Below are 22,127 nucleotides of genomic sequence, written 5' to 3' on the forward strand. Positions count from 1 at the left end.
CATGCCTTAAAGTTAAAGATAAAACAAGTGACTCATATTCAAACATGAAACCAACTGAGTCATCTTGAAACCCAGCTTTAAAGTGTCGCACACAAAAAACACAGTCCACAGGACCTTATTAATGTCTTTGATTCGCAAAAGTCAAAAGCTTAGCTAATAAAGGAAATTTATGTTGGTCTTGATCATGCCCCAATTTCTTTAACAGAGTCTGGTGAGGAGCATTTTTAAAATAGAATGGTAGTATCTGGAGAGAGGAAGCATTTAAGAATATGGAGAATAGTGGCGTTAATGGTATTACAAATGTCATAAAAAAATTGGAAAGGGTCTGTCTATATGCTGGTGGGTGGCATAATGGAGGAGCATCCAGAAGACTAATATTTTGACTAATTACTAAAATCTTTTGTATCATGCTCTGCTGCCTTTTACTGTAAGAGCTCTTAGCATGCATGCTGTCATTTCACAGTTCATGCACTGGCCAAATACACTTGCTCATGATTTTGCCAGTGAAAAGATAACCACACCTAGACTCAAGGTTTTTATTACAGACGAGGAGAAATTTCCTAATCAAACACACAGTTCTCTTTGTCCTGACAGTGGCAATGGTGAGCATGTCCTGTATCAGAAAGCCTGGGAGAAAGAGCAGGGGCTTGCTCAGCCATGATATCAGTTATGGAGGATGTGCGCAAAGTACAATGGCAGCAGATCTGCAGTTTGATTTGACCTGCCAGACATCTCATATCTGATTTTTTTTGGGGGGGGGGTTTAGGAGCTTGCATCAAAATGAATTTTGTTCATAAATAAATTTGAACATTTATTCCATTCTTTACTAATTGGAAGTCTTAAATGCTAAATAGATTCTGTGGAATGCAAACAGAAAGTTAAAAACAACAACAAGAAGTTACAGCACAAATAATTCAGTCAGGGTTTTCTTTTTACTGCCTGATATGTGAGGTGAATCAATCAAACACAGGCTAATCCTCACTCCATGTCAGTCTCAGGCAAAAGCCAGAAACAACCAGTGCTCAGGGGGTTTATCAAGGAAGAGATGACTTCTGACCCTAAGCTGACTGCAGATCCTGAGAGAGGAAAATGTCAGGGGTCATAATAGAAACTCATTTACAGCTTGCAGTGCTGTGCCACAGGAGGAGGCAGTCTCATACTGGGAATCTGTGAGCTTCTGGTAGCTGAGCAACCTGACAGAGTCCAGGCAGCAGTATCACTGCAGATACCATACCATACCATACCATACCATACCATACCATACCATACCATACTAACTTTATTTATAAAGCATTAAAACAACCAAGGTGGACCAAAGTGCTGTACATTGCAATAAACAATGTATATTAAAAACACAACCCACAAGCACAAGCAAAATCAACACCAATATAAAAACATGAATCAATAAAAATAAATAAAATATCAAAATATCAAGTTTGTTAGAAGTCTGAAGCATGTGCCTCAGACAATTTGATCTACATTGATGCTAATGTTTATTGTGAACACTACGTAGCCAATGGAGTTTTAGTAATGGTACAGAGGACTTTATCAAATAAACCAAATGGAGAAATGTGAACTATGTGTTGAGTGATGGGATAAAGTCATTAAATCAAAAGGCAGTGACTTCCTGTGCCCCTGAAGACTTTTGCAATTCAAGATCATCTGATCAGCTGAAATGTCTCATGCTCAGTGTTGATTAAAAATGTGACAGATGCCACAACTCAACTTGCAACATCAGTCATAGTTTTTTTTTCTTGCCCATAAATGAGAAATTGTGGATTTCTTTTTCTAATACTCTTGCCCTGTCCACTAATTACACTGGTTTTCCACAGAGGTCTCTAAAAACATAAACACTTCATTGCTTTTACATCACTTATCTACAGTAGCATAATGTAGACATGTACTTTGTATGGTGATCTTTTAAATTACATTTGAGAAATGCTAAAAATTTTGTTTCATTAGATGTTGTTTCTGAATGACAACCTCAAACTTATTTTAACAACTTACCAACCCCATTTACCACTTATAATAAACTAGTTTTTTTTATAAAATGAACTAAGCAATATATATTTTTGAATATGTTTGTTTCTTGAAGAATGGCATAAATAACAATAAAGCAATAGTACCTGACAAATATTTTGTTCAACACTGTCTGGCTGTACCCCTCCAGGGATATGGAGGGCCTTCTGTCTTTTCTTTGGCCAGGGTACTCTGATGTCTTCATATGAGGAACCAAGTGAGGAGAGACACTGAGCTAGAGAAAATGACTGGGGCGACACAAGGAGGAAGTCCTTGATAGATATGCCAAATGCAGAATCTCATAATCTTTCTGCAAAATCCAAAACAAGGCTTCAGTGAAGGAGTCAAATGTCTTTGGGCTGCTTTTGCAGCCAAACTTGAATTCTTGGAGGGCCAGACCCCCCCTTCCAGTGAGTTTTATGAGTGAAACGGTGTGGTGCATATTTCAGAGAAGAGTCATGGGAAGGCAACGGGTCAGTCCCCCGGAAAAGGCAAACAGTAGCAAATCCTGACAAATCTGTACACAATGAACGATGAGGGTGGTGGTTTGAGGAATCCTTGTAGGATCAAAGAAGTGCCAGGGAGGTGGTGGAGGCAGCTGCAGTCTGCTGAGCTGGATGCTGGGCAGCCAGCAGCATTACTTTTGTGAACATGGAATTTGAGAGAGTCCCTGGAGGGAGAACAAAACAGCTCATTGTCAGGGATGATGGAGAAACAATTTATGGTAAGTATGAACATAGCTCAAGCCTTCTTAGGAAATGTAAAAGTGGAAGTGTATCTTTTCAGGAGGATAGTGACTCTAACACTCTTCAGTGGAACATAGCAAATAATTTACTCAGCTGTCCAGCAGACAGCAACCTTTGCTTCTGTCCTCATACATTTCAAATCCTGGAGCTGTCTCCATCACTGGAAAGCAACACATATGATCATACACCTTTTTTATTTATTTATTTTTTTCCTCTGACCCTCTCCTCTTTGGTTGTTTAGCTGTGTAGGCTTTAATTGGAAGAGTAGCAGTAGAACTGCTATTCTTCATCTGTTTTTCTTGGCTGCATGGTCTCATGGCCTGAGGATGCATATAAGTAAAATCTGTTATTTACAATATATCACAGAGTTGTATAGACAATTGTGCAAAGATGCATTATGATACATGAAAGTAGGGCTATAATAAGAGGTCTGTGTTGTTTAAAGTGGGGTGTTTTTGTTTCAAGTGCACAGTGCCTACCGTGGTTAATAAGGAGGCAGCCATCTGTGGGACGAACTCACACTTATGGCTCTAACCGTCTGGGGCAACTTGGGGGTTCAGTGTCTTGCCCAAAGTGGACTGCAGGCCCGTGATTCGAACCTCCAACCCTCTGGTTGGGAGATGACCACTCTACCCATTGAACCACAATCACCCCCAAGTGCCACAGCTCTGGGAAAAAAAATTGTTGGCATGTCTTGTTGTGCTGGAATTGATGGCACTGACTCTTCTACTAGATGGAAGTTGCCAGTGTCATTGCAGCTGGACTTTTTATTGAAGAAAAAGAGTATGTTTGTGGCAGAGCCTCAGGTAAACAGCTGCTGAGATGTCAGTGACTGAATGTGCTGCTCTCATGCCAGGGGTGCACAGCCTCTCTGCACGACTAGCCTGTTTCAAGGCAGCACAGACAAAGCTTTGTTGACTTGGTAGAGGAGACCAAGTCCCACTCAGAATCCATATTTATATGTGACGATGAAGCAACGGAGACTTGAATGGTAATGTTTCAATTAGATTTTTAGATAAGCTGTCATAAAGAATCACCTGAATGAGTGTTCATGCATTGTACCTATGGAATTACAGTTCATTTACTGTAAAATGAACTGACCAAAACAAATTAATTCATTCTCAAAGGTTTAAACATGGTTAATCTAGGATAGCATGCATACATTAGTGCAAACAAACTTACAGTCAAACACACATCACTAAAATGTGTGTTAATATAGACATATGTACATCATCAAACATGTGCAGGCATAAACACACAGTCACGCAAAAATATGCAGATAGTTACCCTGCATCTCATCAGGTCAGAGGTCTGATGCTGAGCTTTCATCTGCTGGCTGTGCACTAAACACAAAGGCCTCTTTGTGAGCAGCTGGATTCCACTGTTGGTCCTGGGTGAGATTATAAGGTTTTGGGACACTGTTATGTTTCGCCCTCACACGGAGGTGAGGGAGCGAAAGAAAGAGGCGGACCCAGGTAGCCAACTGCGGTGCAAGCAGTGATTTATATATTTACAGTGTGGTGATCTGGCAAACTAAGTGTCCGTGGTACTGATGTATGGGGAGCAACCGGGTGTTGACCAGCAGCAGGAGGCGAGGCGTTTGGAGATGGATGGCGTGGAGAAGATGGGCCTAGCTGCATGGTGGGGTCACTCCTGGGCTGATTGGTGGTTGAGAGGTGGCTGATGCAATGACAGAGAGGTGTTGGTAATGGTAGACAGAAGATGGTGACTGTGCATCGACCTGCCTGGAAGGGCAGAATGGAGTACAGTGCGGAGGAAACAGTCCAAGGAGAGAAATAACACAGGTGCTAGTCTGAGGAGTAGAGCATACGAATAATCCAGAGCAGAAACGGGATCTAACGGTAGTGTGTAAACAGAATAAAAAAAACAAAGTCAACATCAAGAGAGTACAACGACATGAAACCTAGGGACTAGAATGAACCAGCAAGGGAAAGTGCAGCTGGTGAGAAGGGAGTGAGAAATAGGTGTGCTTGATCAGTAATCAGGGGTGGAAAGACAGAGTAAGAGAGGTGAGAGAGGCAAGCGCAGCCAAGCAAACCTGACAGACACACACAAACACTCTCACATATGCATATGCACAAATGTATACCGAGTAGTTTGTTGTAACATGCTATCACACCAACCTCCACAAAGATGAGAACAGAGTCACTTGCATGAAAGAAGTCATCTGGAGGGATGTACATTTCATGATCTGCCTAAAGCCATGAGGACTCTGTGCAGATGTCTGCATGCAACCCAAAATCTGAGTACACACACTATCTGCACTGCAAGGACACTGACTGCACAAGTACTTGAGAAGTCAACTGGATGGTCAGTTTGTGCATTATATGTATGTACTTTTTATTTCCCATCCTTCCTCTTGTTCTTGTTAAGTGTTTGCAAACACTGTTTTCTTTTTCTGACATCAGCTAAATACAGCAAAGAACCTCATCATCATGCCATCACGTCAGAAGGTCCCCATCATGTTTTTAGTGTGCATGTGAGGAACGTATCTGCATACGAATATCTAGATTGTAGTATAAATAGAAACGTGCCCATCTGACAGTAAAAGGAAACCAAGATGGGCCTTCAACATGCTGCCACATCAGTAGCTTGTGCCAATCTTGGGTGAACATTCATACTCACTGAACAATACAGACTTGATGCTGTTTGAAACTTGGCATTGTAAATCAGGCTAAGGCTATTTAGAATTTTATGTATAAGTCAATGTACTCTTTACATGAATAAATGAATATACCATAAATGTGTCATGAAGCTTTTTGGAATGAATGCCACAGGTTTGTATTGTCAGTGTTTCAGTGAACATCATAATACCATAGCACCATCTGCTGCAAAAAGTGTGAAAGGCACTGTTACCCCTTACTGAAATTTCATCATTTCACATTACTGGAAAATACATTTGCGATACATGGTATAAGAACAACTTTGAGAACATGTAATTATAAGGAGATGTGTTAAATAATAAACATCCAATGCTGCATTATCAAAAGTGTAAAGAGCTCACAGACACCCAGGAATCTAATATTGCAGATTTGATATTTACTGTATTTTTTAGCTTTTTTTCTATTGCTTATTCACACAGCAGGCTCTTAGTCTGAGCCATTTCCCCTTACTATCACAGTCAGTCATGCCATACTGGCCTTGGCATTCCAGCATTCCTATTTCTTTTGTCCCTGCCTGTTGTCTGACTTTTGCATGCTTCCTTTGTTTCGATTGTCTTGCCTGTTTGTTCCTGACCACTGCCTCTGTATTAACCGCAATTGTTGCTCTGCCCCTGCCTGCTTTGTTTTCTGTGTTGCAAATGAGAGTGAACTGTTTTGATCTTTTGTTCCTGTAGTTGTGTATTTTTCATCATATCTTAGTCCTGGCCACAGAATATTCAAGGAAAACAAGGAGAGAGGACTCAAGGAGACATGTTATTAACAAGGTGAGATGCTCAGTCTTCCAATACCTCATTTGAAATGTCCAGTCACCAACTGATTTCCAAAAAAGGGACATGTCTACCCATAAAAGACTTCTTTTGAAGGATGCTCTTGTTTATCCTAACTCATGGTTCCTTCAGTAGCCTCCTCACTCCTCAGAGCAGATAAGAATCCTTGGATGTCCTCAATCTTCAGAGTCAAGGACCAAGGAATGAGCGCATAGAGACTTGTGGTGTACCCTTTGTTTAATTCACTCTATTGTTAGAAATAACCCAGTTATTTTGTTGGAAGCGCAAGAAGTGAAGACAGGAGAGGACTGTTTAAAATCAACAGGAAGTTTACTCAAAGTCTGGGCACAGGTGAAGTTACACAGCGCTGGGGTCAGAGAGACAGAGCTCATGCAGAAAATCCATTCTCTGAGCCCTGAGTTATGTTTTCACATTACATTTATCTTCTTGGGCTAGGTCCGCCCTGGACAGAGGTACAACATTTCACACTTTGTAATCCTATTGGCCATTTGGCGTGAGCAGGCCAACGCCTGCGCCTGCTTGCTGAAATGTGATCTAAACCAGGTGTGTGTGTGTGTGTGTGTGTGTGTGTGATTTTCAGTCGGCAACTTGATCAATGAACACTGAACAATTGGTTGTCTGCACTGCAGACCCCCTGTTTGTGTAATCCTATTGCAGGACAAAGCAGGACCTAGTGAGTATGCTAAATGGGACAGGTGGTCATGTCAGGTTGCAGGCCCCCTGTCTCTACAAGATACTACATGACAAAGCAGAACTTGGAATATGCTAAGCGGGTCTAGGGGAAGGTTCAAAACGGGCCAACAGGTCTTTGTTAAAATGTAAAACAGGGCCGTCTGGTTACTTGAAGATACAGACATCCGGTCTCTACAGAATTTGCAGCATACAGTTCCAAAGTTTCACTCAGTAGAATATAGCAGTCATCAATACAGTTTTAATATATATAAGCAATGAAAATAAAGGTATTATTGCTTTTCTTTTCTCTCTCCTCTATCCGCTCACCCCAACCAGCCACCTCATTAACAGCCATGAAGTTACCCTCAGCCACCTCATTTTAGCAAATAACAAAGCATCCACTCCTAAATGGGTATTTAGCTTGCCATGCTAATTAGCTAACTACTTAACCATGTAATAACCAGTGTGTTGCCTGAGCTAACATATAAACCAACAAATGGCATAGAACCATAAATGGCATGAGCCTCATTTTAGCAAGAAAACATCTTTCACTTCACTTTAAAGCATAGAGTAACAAGGTCACATGACAAGTTCTGCACTTATCACCTTTCTTCTAGCCCACATCCATAGACTGGATGTTCTTCAGTGCTACATAATTGTCATGGCACCGTGGTGATGGATTTGATGGATTTGCTCAATTCAATTCCATTTTATTTGTATAGTGCCAAATCACAACAAAAGTCATCTCAGGACACTTTACAAAGTAGGATCTAGACCTTACTATAATTATAATTATAGAGGAAAACCCAACAAATCCCCCTTGAGCAAGCACTTGGTGATAGCAGGGAGGAAAAACTTCCTTTAATGGAAGAAACCTCTGACAGACTCTGGCTTTTGGTGGGCAGCCTTCTGCCTCAACTGGTTGGGGTGAGCAGATAGAGGAGAGAGAAAAGAAAAGAAAAGCAACAAAACACAATAAACAATCAAACACTGGGCAACTTAATGTGGCCGGTGGCTGTTCATCAAAAACGTAGAGCTCTAGAGCCAGGGCTACCTGTAGAAAGGTACAGGGAGAGACAGAGGACACACTACGGAAGAGAGGAGACACACAGTTAGTGACATGTAATGGTGACATATAGATGCATGGAGATAGATAAGAGGAGAGGAGACAAAGGGAGAAGAGAGGTACTCAGAGCATCATGGGGCCTCTAGCAGTTGAGGCCTATAGCAGCATAACTAAGGGAAGGCTCAGGGTCACCTGATCCAACCCTAACTATAAGCTTTATCAAAAAGAAAAGTCTTCAGTCTAATCATAAAGGTAGAGAGGGTGTCCGCCTCCTGAGAAGAGCTTGATGCTAAAGGCTCTGCCTCCCGTTCTACTTCTGTGTGCTCTAGGAACCACAAGTAGACCTGCACTCTGAGAGCAAAGTGCTCTGTTGGGATGGTGAAGCACTATAAGGTCTTTAAGATATGATGGAGCCTTGTCATTAAGGGCTTTGTATGTTAGGAGAAGGATTTTAAATTATATTCTAGATTTTACAGGGAGCCAGTGGAGAGAAGATAATGTGGAGAGAAGCTAATATGGGAGAGATATGATCTCTCTTGCTTGCAGTGCTCTGGCTACAGCATATCAGATAGTCTACAGAGTATTTGCAGTGACATAGTTGAATGTCTTGTAAACTCCACCAGATGGAGCTCTTGTAATCCTCAGTGCTTGACTCTCCAAAAATGTAAAAATAAATCTTAAAGTTGTAAAATGCTTAAAATATGCATACATTTTGGAATAATGCTAAGGGAAATGTAGGTCCATGTTTTGGCAACAAAACTTGTTGTATTTAATATTGCATTTATTAAAACAATCTCCTGGAACCAAAACCAATGCTGAATTCTGTAAGAAAAAAAAATTTTTCATTCTGCCAGGAAACTATCACTTTCACTTTTGTGAATATTGTTTAAAGAAACAAAAACAAAAAAAATACCTACTCTCTAAAATGACAATATAAATGACTGTCTACTGTAACTACAGCTTTGTTTCACATTACTGTGCTGCATACAGACATTAATTCAACACATTCCTGGTCCAGCCGGTCCTCCATCTGGCTGGACTTTAACACTATTTCAGCTGCACACTGTTAACCTCTCCTTATCCTGCATGATTAGCACTGATCCCATACCTTGTGTCCTCTTGCTTCCTCTATTTTCATGTCTCCAATGCTCCTAAAAGAAAATCAGCACACACAAGACTATCTGGCAATGCTTATTAGTGAGTGTGTGTTATTTGGTGGTTTGGCAAAATTTGCTGCTTTCAGTCACGACTTAGGCCCCCGGCTCGTCATCTGAAGATGACTGTAAAAAACCTAGGGGTTTGACAACGACTCGAGACTTGACAACTAGATCAACTCAGTCGTAAAATCTAGTTTCTTTCACCTGAGGTTGTTAAGTAAAGTCAATTCATTTCTTTCTTTTAATGATTTTGAGATTGCAATCCATGCTTTTATAACCTCCAGACTTGACTATTGCAATGCATTATACCTTGATGCTGATCAGGTGTCTGTCACTTGTCTCCAAATGGCACAAAATGCTGTGGCTCATCTTCTAACAAGTACCAGGAAATTTGACCATATAACCCCGGTACTGGCCTCTCATCATTGGCTTCCAGTCCGTTTTAGAATTGACTTTGACTTTGATTTTTGTTTTTAAGGCTTTTAATGGTTTGGCCTACAAGATTGCTCAGAAGATCAAGCAAGTTTCTTTTAGAGGTTCCCAGGGCCAGATATAAACGCTGGGGTTGACTGTGCTTTTACTGTTGCAGCTCTTAAATTGTGGAATAGTTTGCCTCCCAATATTAGCTCATCTACAGACTTGATAACTTTTAAATCATCGGTTAAAACATATTTATTCACTTTGGCTTTTAATACATAATAATGTCTGATGCTTCCTTTTTTTAACTATTGATTCTGTGTAATTTGTGTGTTTATGTTCCTATCTAGTTTTATTCCTGTATTGATCTTATTTACTTTAGTTCTTACCTTGTCCTTGTAAAGTACTTTGGTCAACTGGACGTTGTTTTTAAAGTGCTATATAAATAAATTTTGATTTGATTTGATTTAGTTGCAGGCATGGATGGACTATGAGAAAAAGGGCCCCTGGTCACAGATGGGTAAAAGGTCTCATTGCAGTCCTTTTGTGTGTCTTTATGGTTATGGTCTCTTTGTAGTTGCTCTGCGTCTCACTGAGATGGTTTCATATCCCGCATCCTGTCTCAAAGTGATGCTGAAAAACTGGTCCATGCATTTGTTACTTCCAGGCTGGACTACTGCAACTCTTTACTATCAGGATGTCCCAATAATTCCCTAAAAAGCCTCCAGTTAATCCAAAATGCTGCAGCCAGAGTACTGACAGGAACTAGCAAGAGCAGGTTTACTTGTGGTTCCTAGAGTCCACAGAAGCAGAATGGGAGGCAGAGCCTTTAGCTATCAAGCTCCTCTCCTATGGAACCAACTCCCAGTCTCAGTTCGGGAGGTGGACACCCTCTCTACCTTTAAGATTAGACTTAAGACTTTCCTTTTTGATAAAGCTTATAGTTAGGGCTGGATCAGGTGACCCTGAGCCTTCCCTTAGTTATGCTGCTATAGACCTAGGCTGTTGGGGGACCCCATGATGCTCTGAGTTTCTTTCCCCTCCCCTCCTGCTCTCCTCTCCTCCCCTCCCCTCCCCTCTCCTCTCTCTCCCTATGCTTCTATAGGCCACCGTTACACATTACTAACTTTGTGTCTCCTCTTTCCCGTAGTGTGTCCTCTGTCTCTCCCTGTACCTTTCTGCAGGTTGCTCTGGCTCTGGAGCTCTACGTCTCTGACAAGCAGTCACCAGCCACATCAACCTGATCAGTGTTTGATTGTTGTGTCCTGTTGCTTTTCTTCTTTTCCTCTATCCACTCACCCCAACCGGTCGAGGCAGAAGGCCGCCCACCAAGAGCCGGGGTCTGTCGGAGGTTTTTTCCGTTAAAGGGAGTTTTTCCTCCCCACTGTTGCCAAGTGCTTGCTCAAGGGGGATTTGTTGAGTTTTCCCTATGTAATAATATTGATAACAGTAAGGTCTAGACCTTACTTTGTAAAGTGTCTTGAGATGACTTTTGTTGTGATTTGGTGCTATACAAATAAAATTTGATTTGATCCCTTTGTAGTCATTCTGTAACTGTGTGGTCATTTTGCATCTATATGTAGTTCTCTTGATGGAGTTCTATAAATTTCAAACAAGAAACTGTCACTTTATACACAAGCTCTGGCCCAGGTCCCCCTGAACTCTAGGGCCCCTGGGCTTGTGTCTGGTGATCCATCCATGGTTACAGGTAAGGCTTTGTCAGTGCCTGCTTAATCCAATCTGTCCATGATCCAATTATTCCAGGTTCAGTGTATGACTGTTTTGAGTAATTTGATAATGTTGACCTTGTTTTCAGCCAAACTATCACAACTTACACAACTTACATCACAAGCTCTGTGCAAATTAATGGTCACAGGGTACATACTCAATGAGTAGACTTGACAGTGCCCTAACACCATAGCTACAAGACTACTTCTCAACAAACATTAATAAAGTAGTGACTTATTTTTTACTATTATTAAATTATCAGTAAATATATGTGCAAAACATTGTCTATGCATCAGACATTTTGAACTGAATAAAATCAGGGGAAAATGTTTCATGCAAAGTCTTTTATTTATGAATAGTCTGCAGTACTGTACAATATAACACATACTTGTCTCTATTTATGACCATTTCTAATGATCTTAGCAAATATAGACAAATATGCCATCAAAAACAGCTCACTTTCATAGTAATCTAAAAAATACTTTTCTCTGTTTTAAATATGCAGCTTATCTTTTGAAAATAAAATATACATTTGAAATATAACAGCTGTTTATAGGATAGACTATATAGTACCAAATGTATATGCCAATACACTTCTCTGTGACTTCTTACACATTTCATGCACAAAAAAGAGAAAAAAAGATGCTGCACATATGGAAAAAAAGTTATACATATTTCTGTATGAAAATAGAAAATATCAAAGCAAGATGTGCACCAATAATCTATATCATGTTACAAAGAACTCACAGTACAAAATACCTATGAGAATGACCAGATAATATAATATCTGGAACACAGAGGTAAGGGTTCTGGGTTGGTAGGAGGACAAAGACAAAACCTCAGACTGAACTTCCACTGATGAACTCGAGTCACAGCCATTTCCATGCAAGTCTACAAGCAGATCTAGCATGTTCAACATCACATACAGCTGCATCAGTGTCAGGGTCAAACAAAAACATTAGAAGTTGCACTTTTAGCTCTGAATTTTGGCATTAAACCCAGTGAATGTTGATGTCCAATGCATAGCATAAAGTTTGGTTTGGTATGTTTTAAATTTTTTAATGTATTGCTACCACATAAGTCAAGTGAATAATTGCCTCTTATCTTTATCTTATAAAGTACTGATATGTCAACATTAAATTACTGAACATGTTCAAATACTGTGATAAGTATTGTAAAAGCTATTTTATGTACAGCATAACACAACAATATTAAGCATCCTCAGCTTAATATTTATTATTATTGCCAAAAATGCTACATTTTTTTTATGGAATTAAAATGAATTACTTACTGGTGTCCATTTAAATTAGGATGTGTAAACCAACAAAACTGGATGCCTTACACACAATGAGGTTCTCTGCAATCAATAAGCTACATCTATCATTTCCTGCAAACAAGCATTTTGGATATCACATAAACTGAAAAAAAAACCCTCAATGGTTAAATATAGACTTCTGTTAATGACAGGAAAAGATGGATTGCTGATGCTGATGGCACTGGAGAACAGGGACGGTGTGAACTTGAATTACTGTGAGTGTAATCTGAGTATTTGAAGACATTATCAGGTGCACACTGGTAATATAAAGCCACTAATCTCAACAATGCACATCTAATACTTGTAGCAAAAGATGGAGCTTTAAAGCAAATGTTTAAATGTGAGCAACTTTTTGAAATGGAGACTTACAACCTGTATATAACAACTCTACTGTTCTTGACTGAAACATTTCAAGGAGTGGTCTCATTGCAATCCAGGTTGTCTGAGTGCATTCTCTATAACATTAATATAAGAATAAAAAGCAGGGGGCTTCAATATTAGCAATAGACCAAAAGACTACTAAAAATCTAGTCTTAACATAGATAAGAAAATATAGATTTCTTCAGCAATTGAATTTGAATTTTTATATTCTAAATAAAATCTTAAACTCTTTCTTATATACATTTAGTGCAATACTGATTGTAATGCAATACTGTTTCCTTATTATTATTATTCCTGTTATATTTCTTTTGTTTGTTGAGCAGAAGCAGTTTTATATTCATATTGCAACACCCAAGCTCACACAGGAGAATGCAGAATGGGAATAATGAAATGTATTTTTCCAAAAGCAACATCAATGGAAGGAAGCTCATTTTCCTGGGCAAATAAACATTTTGAGAGGTGAAGAGACTGCAAGGTCCAGGATAACAAGGTTGAAAAGGCCTGAAGAACTGGCACTTGCAGGGACTTTATTTTGGCCGCAAAAATGTTCTAAAAGCACCAGAACAGTCAGTAATTTTGTGAGAAGTAATGCGTAACAACATTGCAGGGATCACAGCTGGCTAAACCAGGAGGTGAGATGAAAGCCGTTGTTATTGGAAAAAGCTGTTAATTTAACAGTGACAAGTCTCCACACTGGTGAAGTCAGTGTCAGAGGTTACACTCTCTCAACTCGACTGGGGTCATAGGTGTCTGATGAGACAAGAGAAAGAAATGATGACACAACATAATCAAAAACAAGTAAAGGAAATATAATTTGCTCTTACTGATGTGACCAATAAAGGAACAATTCAGCATTTTATGAAATGTGCTTACTTGCTTTGGCTACTAAAATGAAATGGAAGAGCAATTCTAATTTCATGTCTGTATGTTAAGTACAGAGCTGGAGCCAGGACATGGCTAGCATAAAAACTGGAAGCAGGCATGCAGCTATACCTCACCTCTAAAGCTCACTTTTCCACATTACTTTAACTTGTTTATGCACAGAAATGTAAAAACCGCACTTTAAGGATTCAGGAGGAAGTTACATGGTCAAACTATTTCTTGGTGAACAATAACTGGGCCAAACCTGTTAAGTCATCCCTTCTCATAAGGAAAAGTGACAAATATAGTGACTACACCTAACCCCAGAAAACTGCCAGTTTTATAACTCTGTTTGTGTGCAGGTGAAAAAAACAAGATAGATTTTCATTTGTGAGCTTTAGAGATGGTTATAGGTTAGTTGTTTCTATAGCCTCTAGTCTAGTATTTATGCTATGCTAGGCTAACTGCATGCTACCTTAAGCTTATATTTAAAATATATTGGCAAATATGCTTCTTCTGGTTTTTTGCCTAGAGTTAGCTCAAAAGGTCGACCCCCTCTCATGTCTGCACACAATATAAAGGAAGATAGAGATAGAATGCAGTTAGCTTACCTTTGCATATAAAGACATGGAAACAGCTAGTCTGCATTGTCAAAAGTTAAAAGAAAAACAGCCCTTCACTACTTAACAACCCCCCCACTAAAGAGCTTAATACTTAACACATCTCATTTGTTTATTCTGTACAAAAAACTAAATATAAAAACTATAGTTTGTGGTTTTATGTGGAGTTTCATGCATTCTGGGCCCCAGTCTTTATTTTATGTTAAGCAAATAAGCCTATTTTTCAAAACACTGAACTGTTCCCCTATCAGCAGTGTCACATTCATTGGTATTTGTAAATGGTTAATACCCGCACACTAAACCATGATGCTTGACTCTGGAGTCAAAATGAAACTACTGAATAGTTTATCTCTTAATTCCTTGATACACACCTGAGACAGAGAACACCTCCTCATCCTCCATGTTTGAGGGGCTGCAGGTCTCTGTGCTGAAGCTGAGTGGTAGTGTTATCTCTCTCTTAGGAACACTGCGAGGTTTAGGAAGCAGAGGAGGCTTCTGAAGCCTGGTGCGCTGCTTTGGTTTGGGTTTTTCTTCCTCTGCATTTTGACTCGATTCAGTTCTGCTGACTACTTCTGCATTCTGTCCATCACTCACCTTCACCAAATGCTTTTCTTTGTCATCTTTCCCAGTTTCCAGTTCCACGTCTCCTTCTGGCTTTTCAGTTTTTAATTCAACATCTACATCTTTACTCTCTTCAATGTGTGTAAGCTCAACCTTAGTCTCTTTTGTTTCTTCTTCTTGACTTTGCTTCTCCTTACATATCCCTTGTTTCAGTTCTTTAGGTTGGGAGTATTCTTCAGGATCTCCCAAAATGTCATATGTTTCATGTGAATTCTTGTGTTTATCTGAGATTTCCACCTCCTTCCTTCTTTCCACCAGCTTTTTCGCCTCTTCTTCCTGTTTCTCTTCAACATAATCAATCTTCTCTTGTTGAATCTCACTCTCATCTCCATCTCTATTTCTCTCCTCAAAATGAACATCTCCAGATTCTGAGCCCTCGAAACAGAGGGATCTTTTTTGAGACATTGTTTCCAGCCCTTTCAGACATGCCATTCTGTCTGTGGTTGACCTATCCAATGATGTAGCAGATAAAGATGCAGAAGAGCTTAGCTTATCTTGCATGGAGTCAGTCAGCTTGCATGCCACCCCTCTTCTCTTCTTCTCCCCACTGCACATGCTCAGTGCTAGCATCTTATCAGTAGTGACAGGCAGGGATAGAGGAAGCTTACTGGGTGGGAACTCAGGCAGGTCCAGTACTACTGCTGACTGAGTGTTGGGATCCTGGTTATCTTCACCATCATGGTTAGTGCTGTGCTTATATCTGTTACCTTCTTCTTGCTCCAAACTGGAACCTGTCTCCTCTGCCTCCTTAGTTTCTGCCTCTTGGACAATCAGAGACTCCACTTGGACTTGCTCACCTTGTCCTATCACCTGCTGTGTCTTTTCAGTTGGACTTAGTTCTTTCTCAGATTCAGGGGTGTCCATTTTGTCCTGGATATCCTCAGAGTGTTTGTCAGCCACACCCAAGGCCTCGACTGCAACGTCTATACCCAGGATCCGTGCTGCTCTCTGCTCAATAGACTCATTCTCGGGAATACCCTTTGCACATTTGACCTCATACAGGTTGCTGAGATCCTCTGCAGGTAAAGTATTGACTTTCTCCTGGATCAGTAAATCCTCCAAATGCTTATCTGCCATTGTTGACTCATCCTTATAGGTCAGTGGCTCAGAGATGGTGCATTTCTCATTGTCATCATCATCTTCAGAAGAAACAAAGGAAACCTTCCTTGTCTGCCTTGTGATATATGGTGAACCTTCTTTTTGTGGTGATCTTCTGCTTTCACTCCTGGTTCTACGGATATTTAAATTTACATCACCCCTGGATGCTGGGACTTTGTCTAATTTATGTGTACTCTCTGTATCAACCTCCAATTGAAGATCTTTATTTGAACTGTGCTCAGGGATACCACTGTTATTAGCCGTTCTGGTCTTCAACGAGAGCTGCACTGACTGACTAAGATCCTTACGATTAACTGGAGAAGGGGCTGAGAGTGAGCATTGCTTTGGCTCTCCAGAACCCCCAGGAATCTCTGTGTACACAGTCAGTCCCACATCCGTTAGCAAAGACTCATGAAGAACTGGGATATCCTGTCTATAGAGCCGGTTTGACGTATTGTGTGGGGGTAATGATAAGAGGCAGTTGTCTGTGGGGCCTGGGTTGAAGAGTATAGATAGCTCATTTGTTGGTGGCATGTTGGTGGCCTGTGACCTGGAGAAAACACTCCTCATGTTCATGGAATCTAGATCAACAGTAGAAGCCACGGACCTTGATCTGACTTTTATATTGGTGACTTTTTCTGTGTGCACTGGTGGAAGACTGATTGCTTCCCTACCTGGTTCTGGATAAATAGAGAAATGTGCTCCTGATTTAAAGTGGTCTAGTCTCTTCTTCACTCCAACAAGATAATCAGTGCACTGTCCCACACTGGGTCTCTTGCTGATTGTGTCTTCCATCTCCTTATTAATGCTCTCCAGTTCACCAATGGCATCACAGGGTCGTCGGTTCACTGGCTTTAAGAGAAACTGACCAAAGGTCACTTGCTCGGCACTCTCTGGGGGACTAGAACTGCTCCTCCTGGAAGAGGATGGCTGTTGGTCTCCTTTATCCCAGGCCTTGGATGGGGAGCATGGGTCCTGTTGTGAAGGTTGAAGTGGTGGCAGCTGTGTTTGACTTAGGCTGAGACGAGAGAAGGCGCTGTTGCTGGAGGGATGAAGGTTTTTCTGGCCTGCCATGGGGTAGCCATAAGAGATGCTACTTTCTGTCACTACACCACTGTCTGTGGTATTGTCTGAGGCAGACTGAACAGGTGCTTGTCCCTGAGGAGGACTCTGGGTTCCTGGACTTTTTATCACCGTCAAAGGTGAGCCAGTCTGGGTTTCCTGATTACGGTACTGGTTTCCTGGCCAAGATCCAGCATAGTACAACTCTTTGTCTTCACTAGCTTGGAGTGCCCAGGCATCTATAATCTCCTTCCTTAAAGGAGCCCTCTTGTAATTTCTCATTGAGGATCTGCTGCTGGTGTGAAAGTGAGTGTAGTGGGGTTTGATGGGCATCTCCTTCTCATACTTGTTTCGAATGTTTGGGGTCTCTTTGAGACTTACAGTGAAAGTCTCTGGGTTAGTGACAGTCAGGCTTGTAATTGTCTCATTATTGTTCTGATCTGCCACTAAGTCTTTGTTAATGTTACCTGGCATGTGAATTGGGACAGACACAAGGCAGAAGATGGTCTCACTCACTCTTCCTTTAGTATTCCTGTTGCTCTCCGGCCCTAAATCTCTGACAATTTTCTTTACTTGGGTTATGGTTTCCGCAATGTCTGAACTTGAACCCTGGTGTGAAGATGTTCTTATTAATGGGGTTTGGAAGGTTGAAGAGAGTGATGGAGGAGGACGTTGGTTTTTGGGATATCCATTGTTGCAGTTTAGGTCAGGTACTGGGAAGTTATCGACAATCTCTTTGTGCAAATCGCTGTGCCACCTGTTATTGTCATTGTTGAAGTCACTAGAAGACATCATACTAGCATCATTGCCCACTTTGGCTGTGATGAAAGGCCCCAGTGGCGGGGGCAAAAAGGCACTTTTGTCAAATGCGGGCTCTGACACGGTGACACTGGGAAGCTCGTTGCAGATGTGGCGGATCTTGTCAGCATCCGTCAGGGAGTTGCCACCGAGGGCTGAGGAAACATGGCGGATTCGAGAGTCATCAAAGGGGATATACTGAACCCCTCTGCTAGGGCGCTCCTGGGTAGTATATACAGGGTAAACCTGCTTCTGGCTGGACATACACCTCTCTTTCTGGGGATCAGGCCAGGAACCTGCTGGATGTCTGGTGAACCAGTGGGAGCCATCTGAAGCCACTTGTATTTTGTGGTACACATCACCTCTGTACCTACAAGTAAAGATAACACAGATGCACTTTCTAAGAAACATTAACTTCAACAAAACTAAATGGAATAAACAAGGTGAAAGTCTGAGAAATAATTAGTGATGTCAGTCAATGTAATTATACTCCAATGTCTATTGTGTTAAGAACTACTCACTCAATTTCAGAATACAACAGACTTTATCTTCATTGCAGGGGGACATATATAACTACAGAAATGCATTGTCTGATCAAAATGTGTATGGATGCTGAGTACTGATAGATTGCCCAGAAAATGCTGAAAATTTTGATACCTGAATGGTTTTGCTAGCTGGAAGTATGCTGACATAGAATTTCCCCATTTAAATGGGGCAAAACTTTCAAAATAAAGTTAAATATTTCAAAGGTATAAGGTTTAAAAAAAATCCTTACGACAAGCATGAATGTCCTTGAAGAGCTAAACATTTTGATACCTGAAAGTATGCTGAAGTAGAATTTCCCCCATTCATTTGTATGGGGCAAGATTTTCAAAATAAAGCTAAATATTTCAAAAGTATGAAGTTTAGAAAAATTCTGCATAGAAGCATGAATGTCCTTGGAGAGCTGAACATTTTAATACCTGAAATAGCTGAAAGTATGCTGAAGTAGAATTTCCCATTCATTTGAATGGGGCAAAACTTTTGAAATAAAGTTAAATATTACAAAGGTATAAGGTCTAAAAAAATGCTTAGGACAAGCATGAATGTCCTTGAAGAGCTGAACATTTTGATAGCTGAAAATATGATGAAGTAGAATTTCTCCATTTGTTTGAATGGTGTAAAAATTTTCAGAATAAAGCTAAATATTTCAAAAGTATGAAGTTTGGAAAAATTCTGAAGTGAAGCATGAATGTCCTTGAAGAGCTGAACATTTCATACCTGAAATAGCTGAAAGTATGTTGAAGTAGAATTTCCTAATTCATTTGAATGGGGCAAAACTTTCTAAATAAAGCTAAATATTTCAACGGTATAAGGTTTAGAACAATCCTTACAACAAGCATGAATGTCCTTGAAGAACTGAACATTTTGATAGCTAAAAATATGCTGAAGTAGAATTTCCCCATTCATTTGAATGGTGAGAATTTTTTAAAGTAAAGCTAAATATTTCAAAAGGCTGAAGTTTATAAAAATTCTGAATAGGAGCATTAATGTCCTTGAAGAGTTCCAACATTTTGATAGCTGAAAGTATGATGAGTGTAGAATTTCCCATTCATTTGAATGGGGCACAACTTTCAAAATAAAGCTAAATATTTTAAAATTGTGATGTTTTGAAAAATTGTGAATAGAAGCATGAACGTCCTTGAAGAGCTGAACATTTTGATACCTGAAAGTATGCTGAAGTACAATTTTCCCATTATTTTGAATAGGGGAAATTTTTCAAAAGAAAGCTAAATATTTCAGAAGTGTGAAGTGAAGGAAAATTCTGAGTCAAAGCATGACTGTCCTGGGAGAGCTGAACATTTTGACAGCTGAAATACTTGAAAGTATGCTTAATCAGAACTTTTCAAAACTTCATGCTTTTTTAAATATTTTGCTTTGTTTTGAAAATCTTGCCCTATTCAAATGAATGGGAGAAATTCCACTTCAGCATATTTTCAGCTTTCTCAGCTATCAAAATGTTCAGCTCTTCAGAATTTTTCTAAACTTCATACCTTTGAAATATTTAGCTTTATTTTGAAAACCTTGCCCCATTCAAATGAATGGGGAAATTCTACTTCAGCATACCTTCAGCTATTAAAATGTTCAGCTCTTCAAGGACATTCATGCTTCTATTCACAATTTTTCAAAACATCACACTTTTAAAATATTTAGCTTTATTTTGAAAGTTTTGCCCCATTCAAATGAATTGGGAAAATTCTACTTCAGCATACTTTCAGGTATCAAAATGTTCAGCTCTTCAAGGACATTCATGTTTCTCTTCAGAATTTTTCTAAACTTCACACTTTTGAAATATTTAGCTTTATTTTGAAAATCTTGCTCCATTCAAATGAATTGGGAAAATTCTACTTCAGCATACGTTCAGCTAGCAAAACCATTCAGGTCTCAAAATGTTCAGCATTTTCAGTGCGATATTTCAGCACTCAGCATCCATACGCATTTTCTTCAGAAAATGCATTTCTCTAGTTATTATTATTTATTTTAATCAAAATGTTCAGCTCTTCAAGGGCATTTATACTATTACTCAGAAGTTTTCTAAATTTCATACTTTTAAAATATTTAGCTTTATTTTGAAAATCTCATCGCATTCAAACGAATGGGAAAATTCTACAACATACTTTCAGCTATCAAAATGTTCAGCTCTTCAAGGAAATTCATGCTACTATCCAGACGTTTTCTAAACATCAAACCTTTTAAAATATTGTTTTATTTTGAAAATCTTGCCCCATTCTAATGAATGGGGAAATTCAACTTTAGCACACTTCAGCTATTTCAGGTATCAAAATGTTAAGCTCTTCAAGCACATTCATGTTTCCATTCAAAATTTTTCTAAACTTCATACTTTTAAAATATTCAGCTTTATTCTGAAAATTTTGCCCCATTCAAATGAAATGGGAAATTCAAGTTCAGCATACTTTCAACTATTTCAGGTATCAAAATGTTAAGCTCTTCAAGCACATTCATGTTTCCATTCAAAATTTTTCTAAACTTCATACTTTTAAAATATTCAGCTTTATTCTGAAAATTTTGCCCCATTCAAATGAAATGGGAAATTCAAGTTCAGCATACTTTCAACTATTTCAGGTATCAAAATGATCAGCTCTTCAAGGACATTCATGCTTCTATTCAGAATTTTTCAAAACTTCATACTTTTGAAATATTTAGCTTTATTCTGAAAATTCTGCCCCATTCAAATGAATGGGGAAAAATCTACTTCAGTTTGAATGGATGCTGAATCAGCATCCATACAATAAATAAGGTTTGGAAAAAAAGTGTGGCTGCATAGCATCCACACAATAATAAATCATTGAATAACATAATATGGATGCGGAGTCAGCATCCATACAATAAATAAGATTTGGAAAAAAAGAATGTGGCTGCATAGCTTCCACACAATAATAAATCATTGGATGACATGGTATAGATGCTGATTCAGCATCCATACAATAATTGGAGAACATAGTATAGATGCTGAATCGGCATCCATACAACCATCAACAGTGAGATGAGTACAGCATCTCTCTTGTTAATAATGGCATGAATGCCTGCTGTATTTTTGTTCAAAAATGTTTGTTTTGCAATTCTTTCAGCAATACATTTCTTGCATTAAAATGATTTATTTTATTCTCTTGTTTACACTGCAGAATATCATTGTAATGTAAATAAATGTTAAATAAAATTATCTTTAAGATATATGGAAAAAAAATTACAAATTTACCTGTAGTCAACAGCAATTTCACCATATCCCTGGCACCCCCCTGCCATTATAGGAGCTCTTTTATATGATGGAGGAGGGATGTATCCTGGAGGTCCAGAGTCCAATACAAAATAATTCAGCTGGGGGTCACCTGTCCTTGATATAGGAAGTGGTGTTCTGTCCCTGGCCTGGGGAATGGCTGAGTCTCTGCCAGACAACACTTCACAGCTTCCCCTGATCTGCTGGTGCATCTCATAGGAGGGAGGTCTGGGGGGTCGAGTGAAGCGGGGCTTTGGTGTCATTGAGAGTTGGTTGGCACTGGCTGGGCTGCCCTTCTCCAGCCAGCGGGGGGGCCGGT

General features: G+C 39.6%; 1 protein-coding gene across 3 annotated transcripts in view; it reads right to left on the minus strand.

Moving 5' to 3' along the window:
* Positions 1-13,295: 13,295 nt before the first annotated feature.
* LOC109952641 (microtubule-associated protein futsch-like) overlaps positions 13,296-22,127 on the minus strand; it is a 25,663-nt gene continuing 16,831 nt past the window's right edge. For 2 of the 3 annotated variants that reach the window (XM_020587818.1, XM_020587819.1), the window contains exons 3-4: positions 14,826-18,403; positions 13,296-13,723 (exon numbers count right to left, since the gene is read on the minus strand). In XM_020587818.1, the coding sequence (XP_020443474.1) occupies positions 13,689-13,723; positions 14,826-18,403 (3,613 nt within the window). In that variant the 3' untranslated portion in view covers positions 13,296-13,688. Of the gene's footprint in view, positions 13,724-14,825; positions 18,404-21,790; positions 22,096-22,127 lie in introns of all 3 variants that reach the window. The other variant, XM_020587817.1, reaches the window with a different exon arrangement.

This window comes from Monopterus albus, unplaced genomic scaffold, assembly GCF_001952655.1.
Source record: "Monopterus albus unplaced genomic scaffold, M_albus_1.0 scaffold482.1, whole genome shotgun sequence".
Lineage (NCBI taxonomy): Eukaryota > Metazoa > Chordata > Actinopteri > Synbranchiformes > Synbranchidae > Monopterus > Monopterus albus.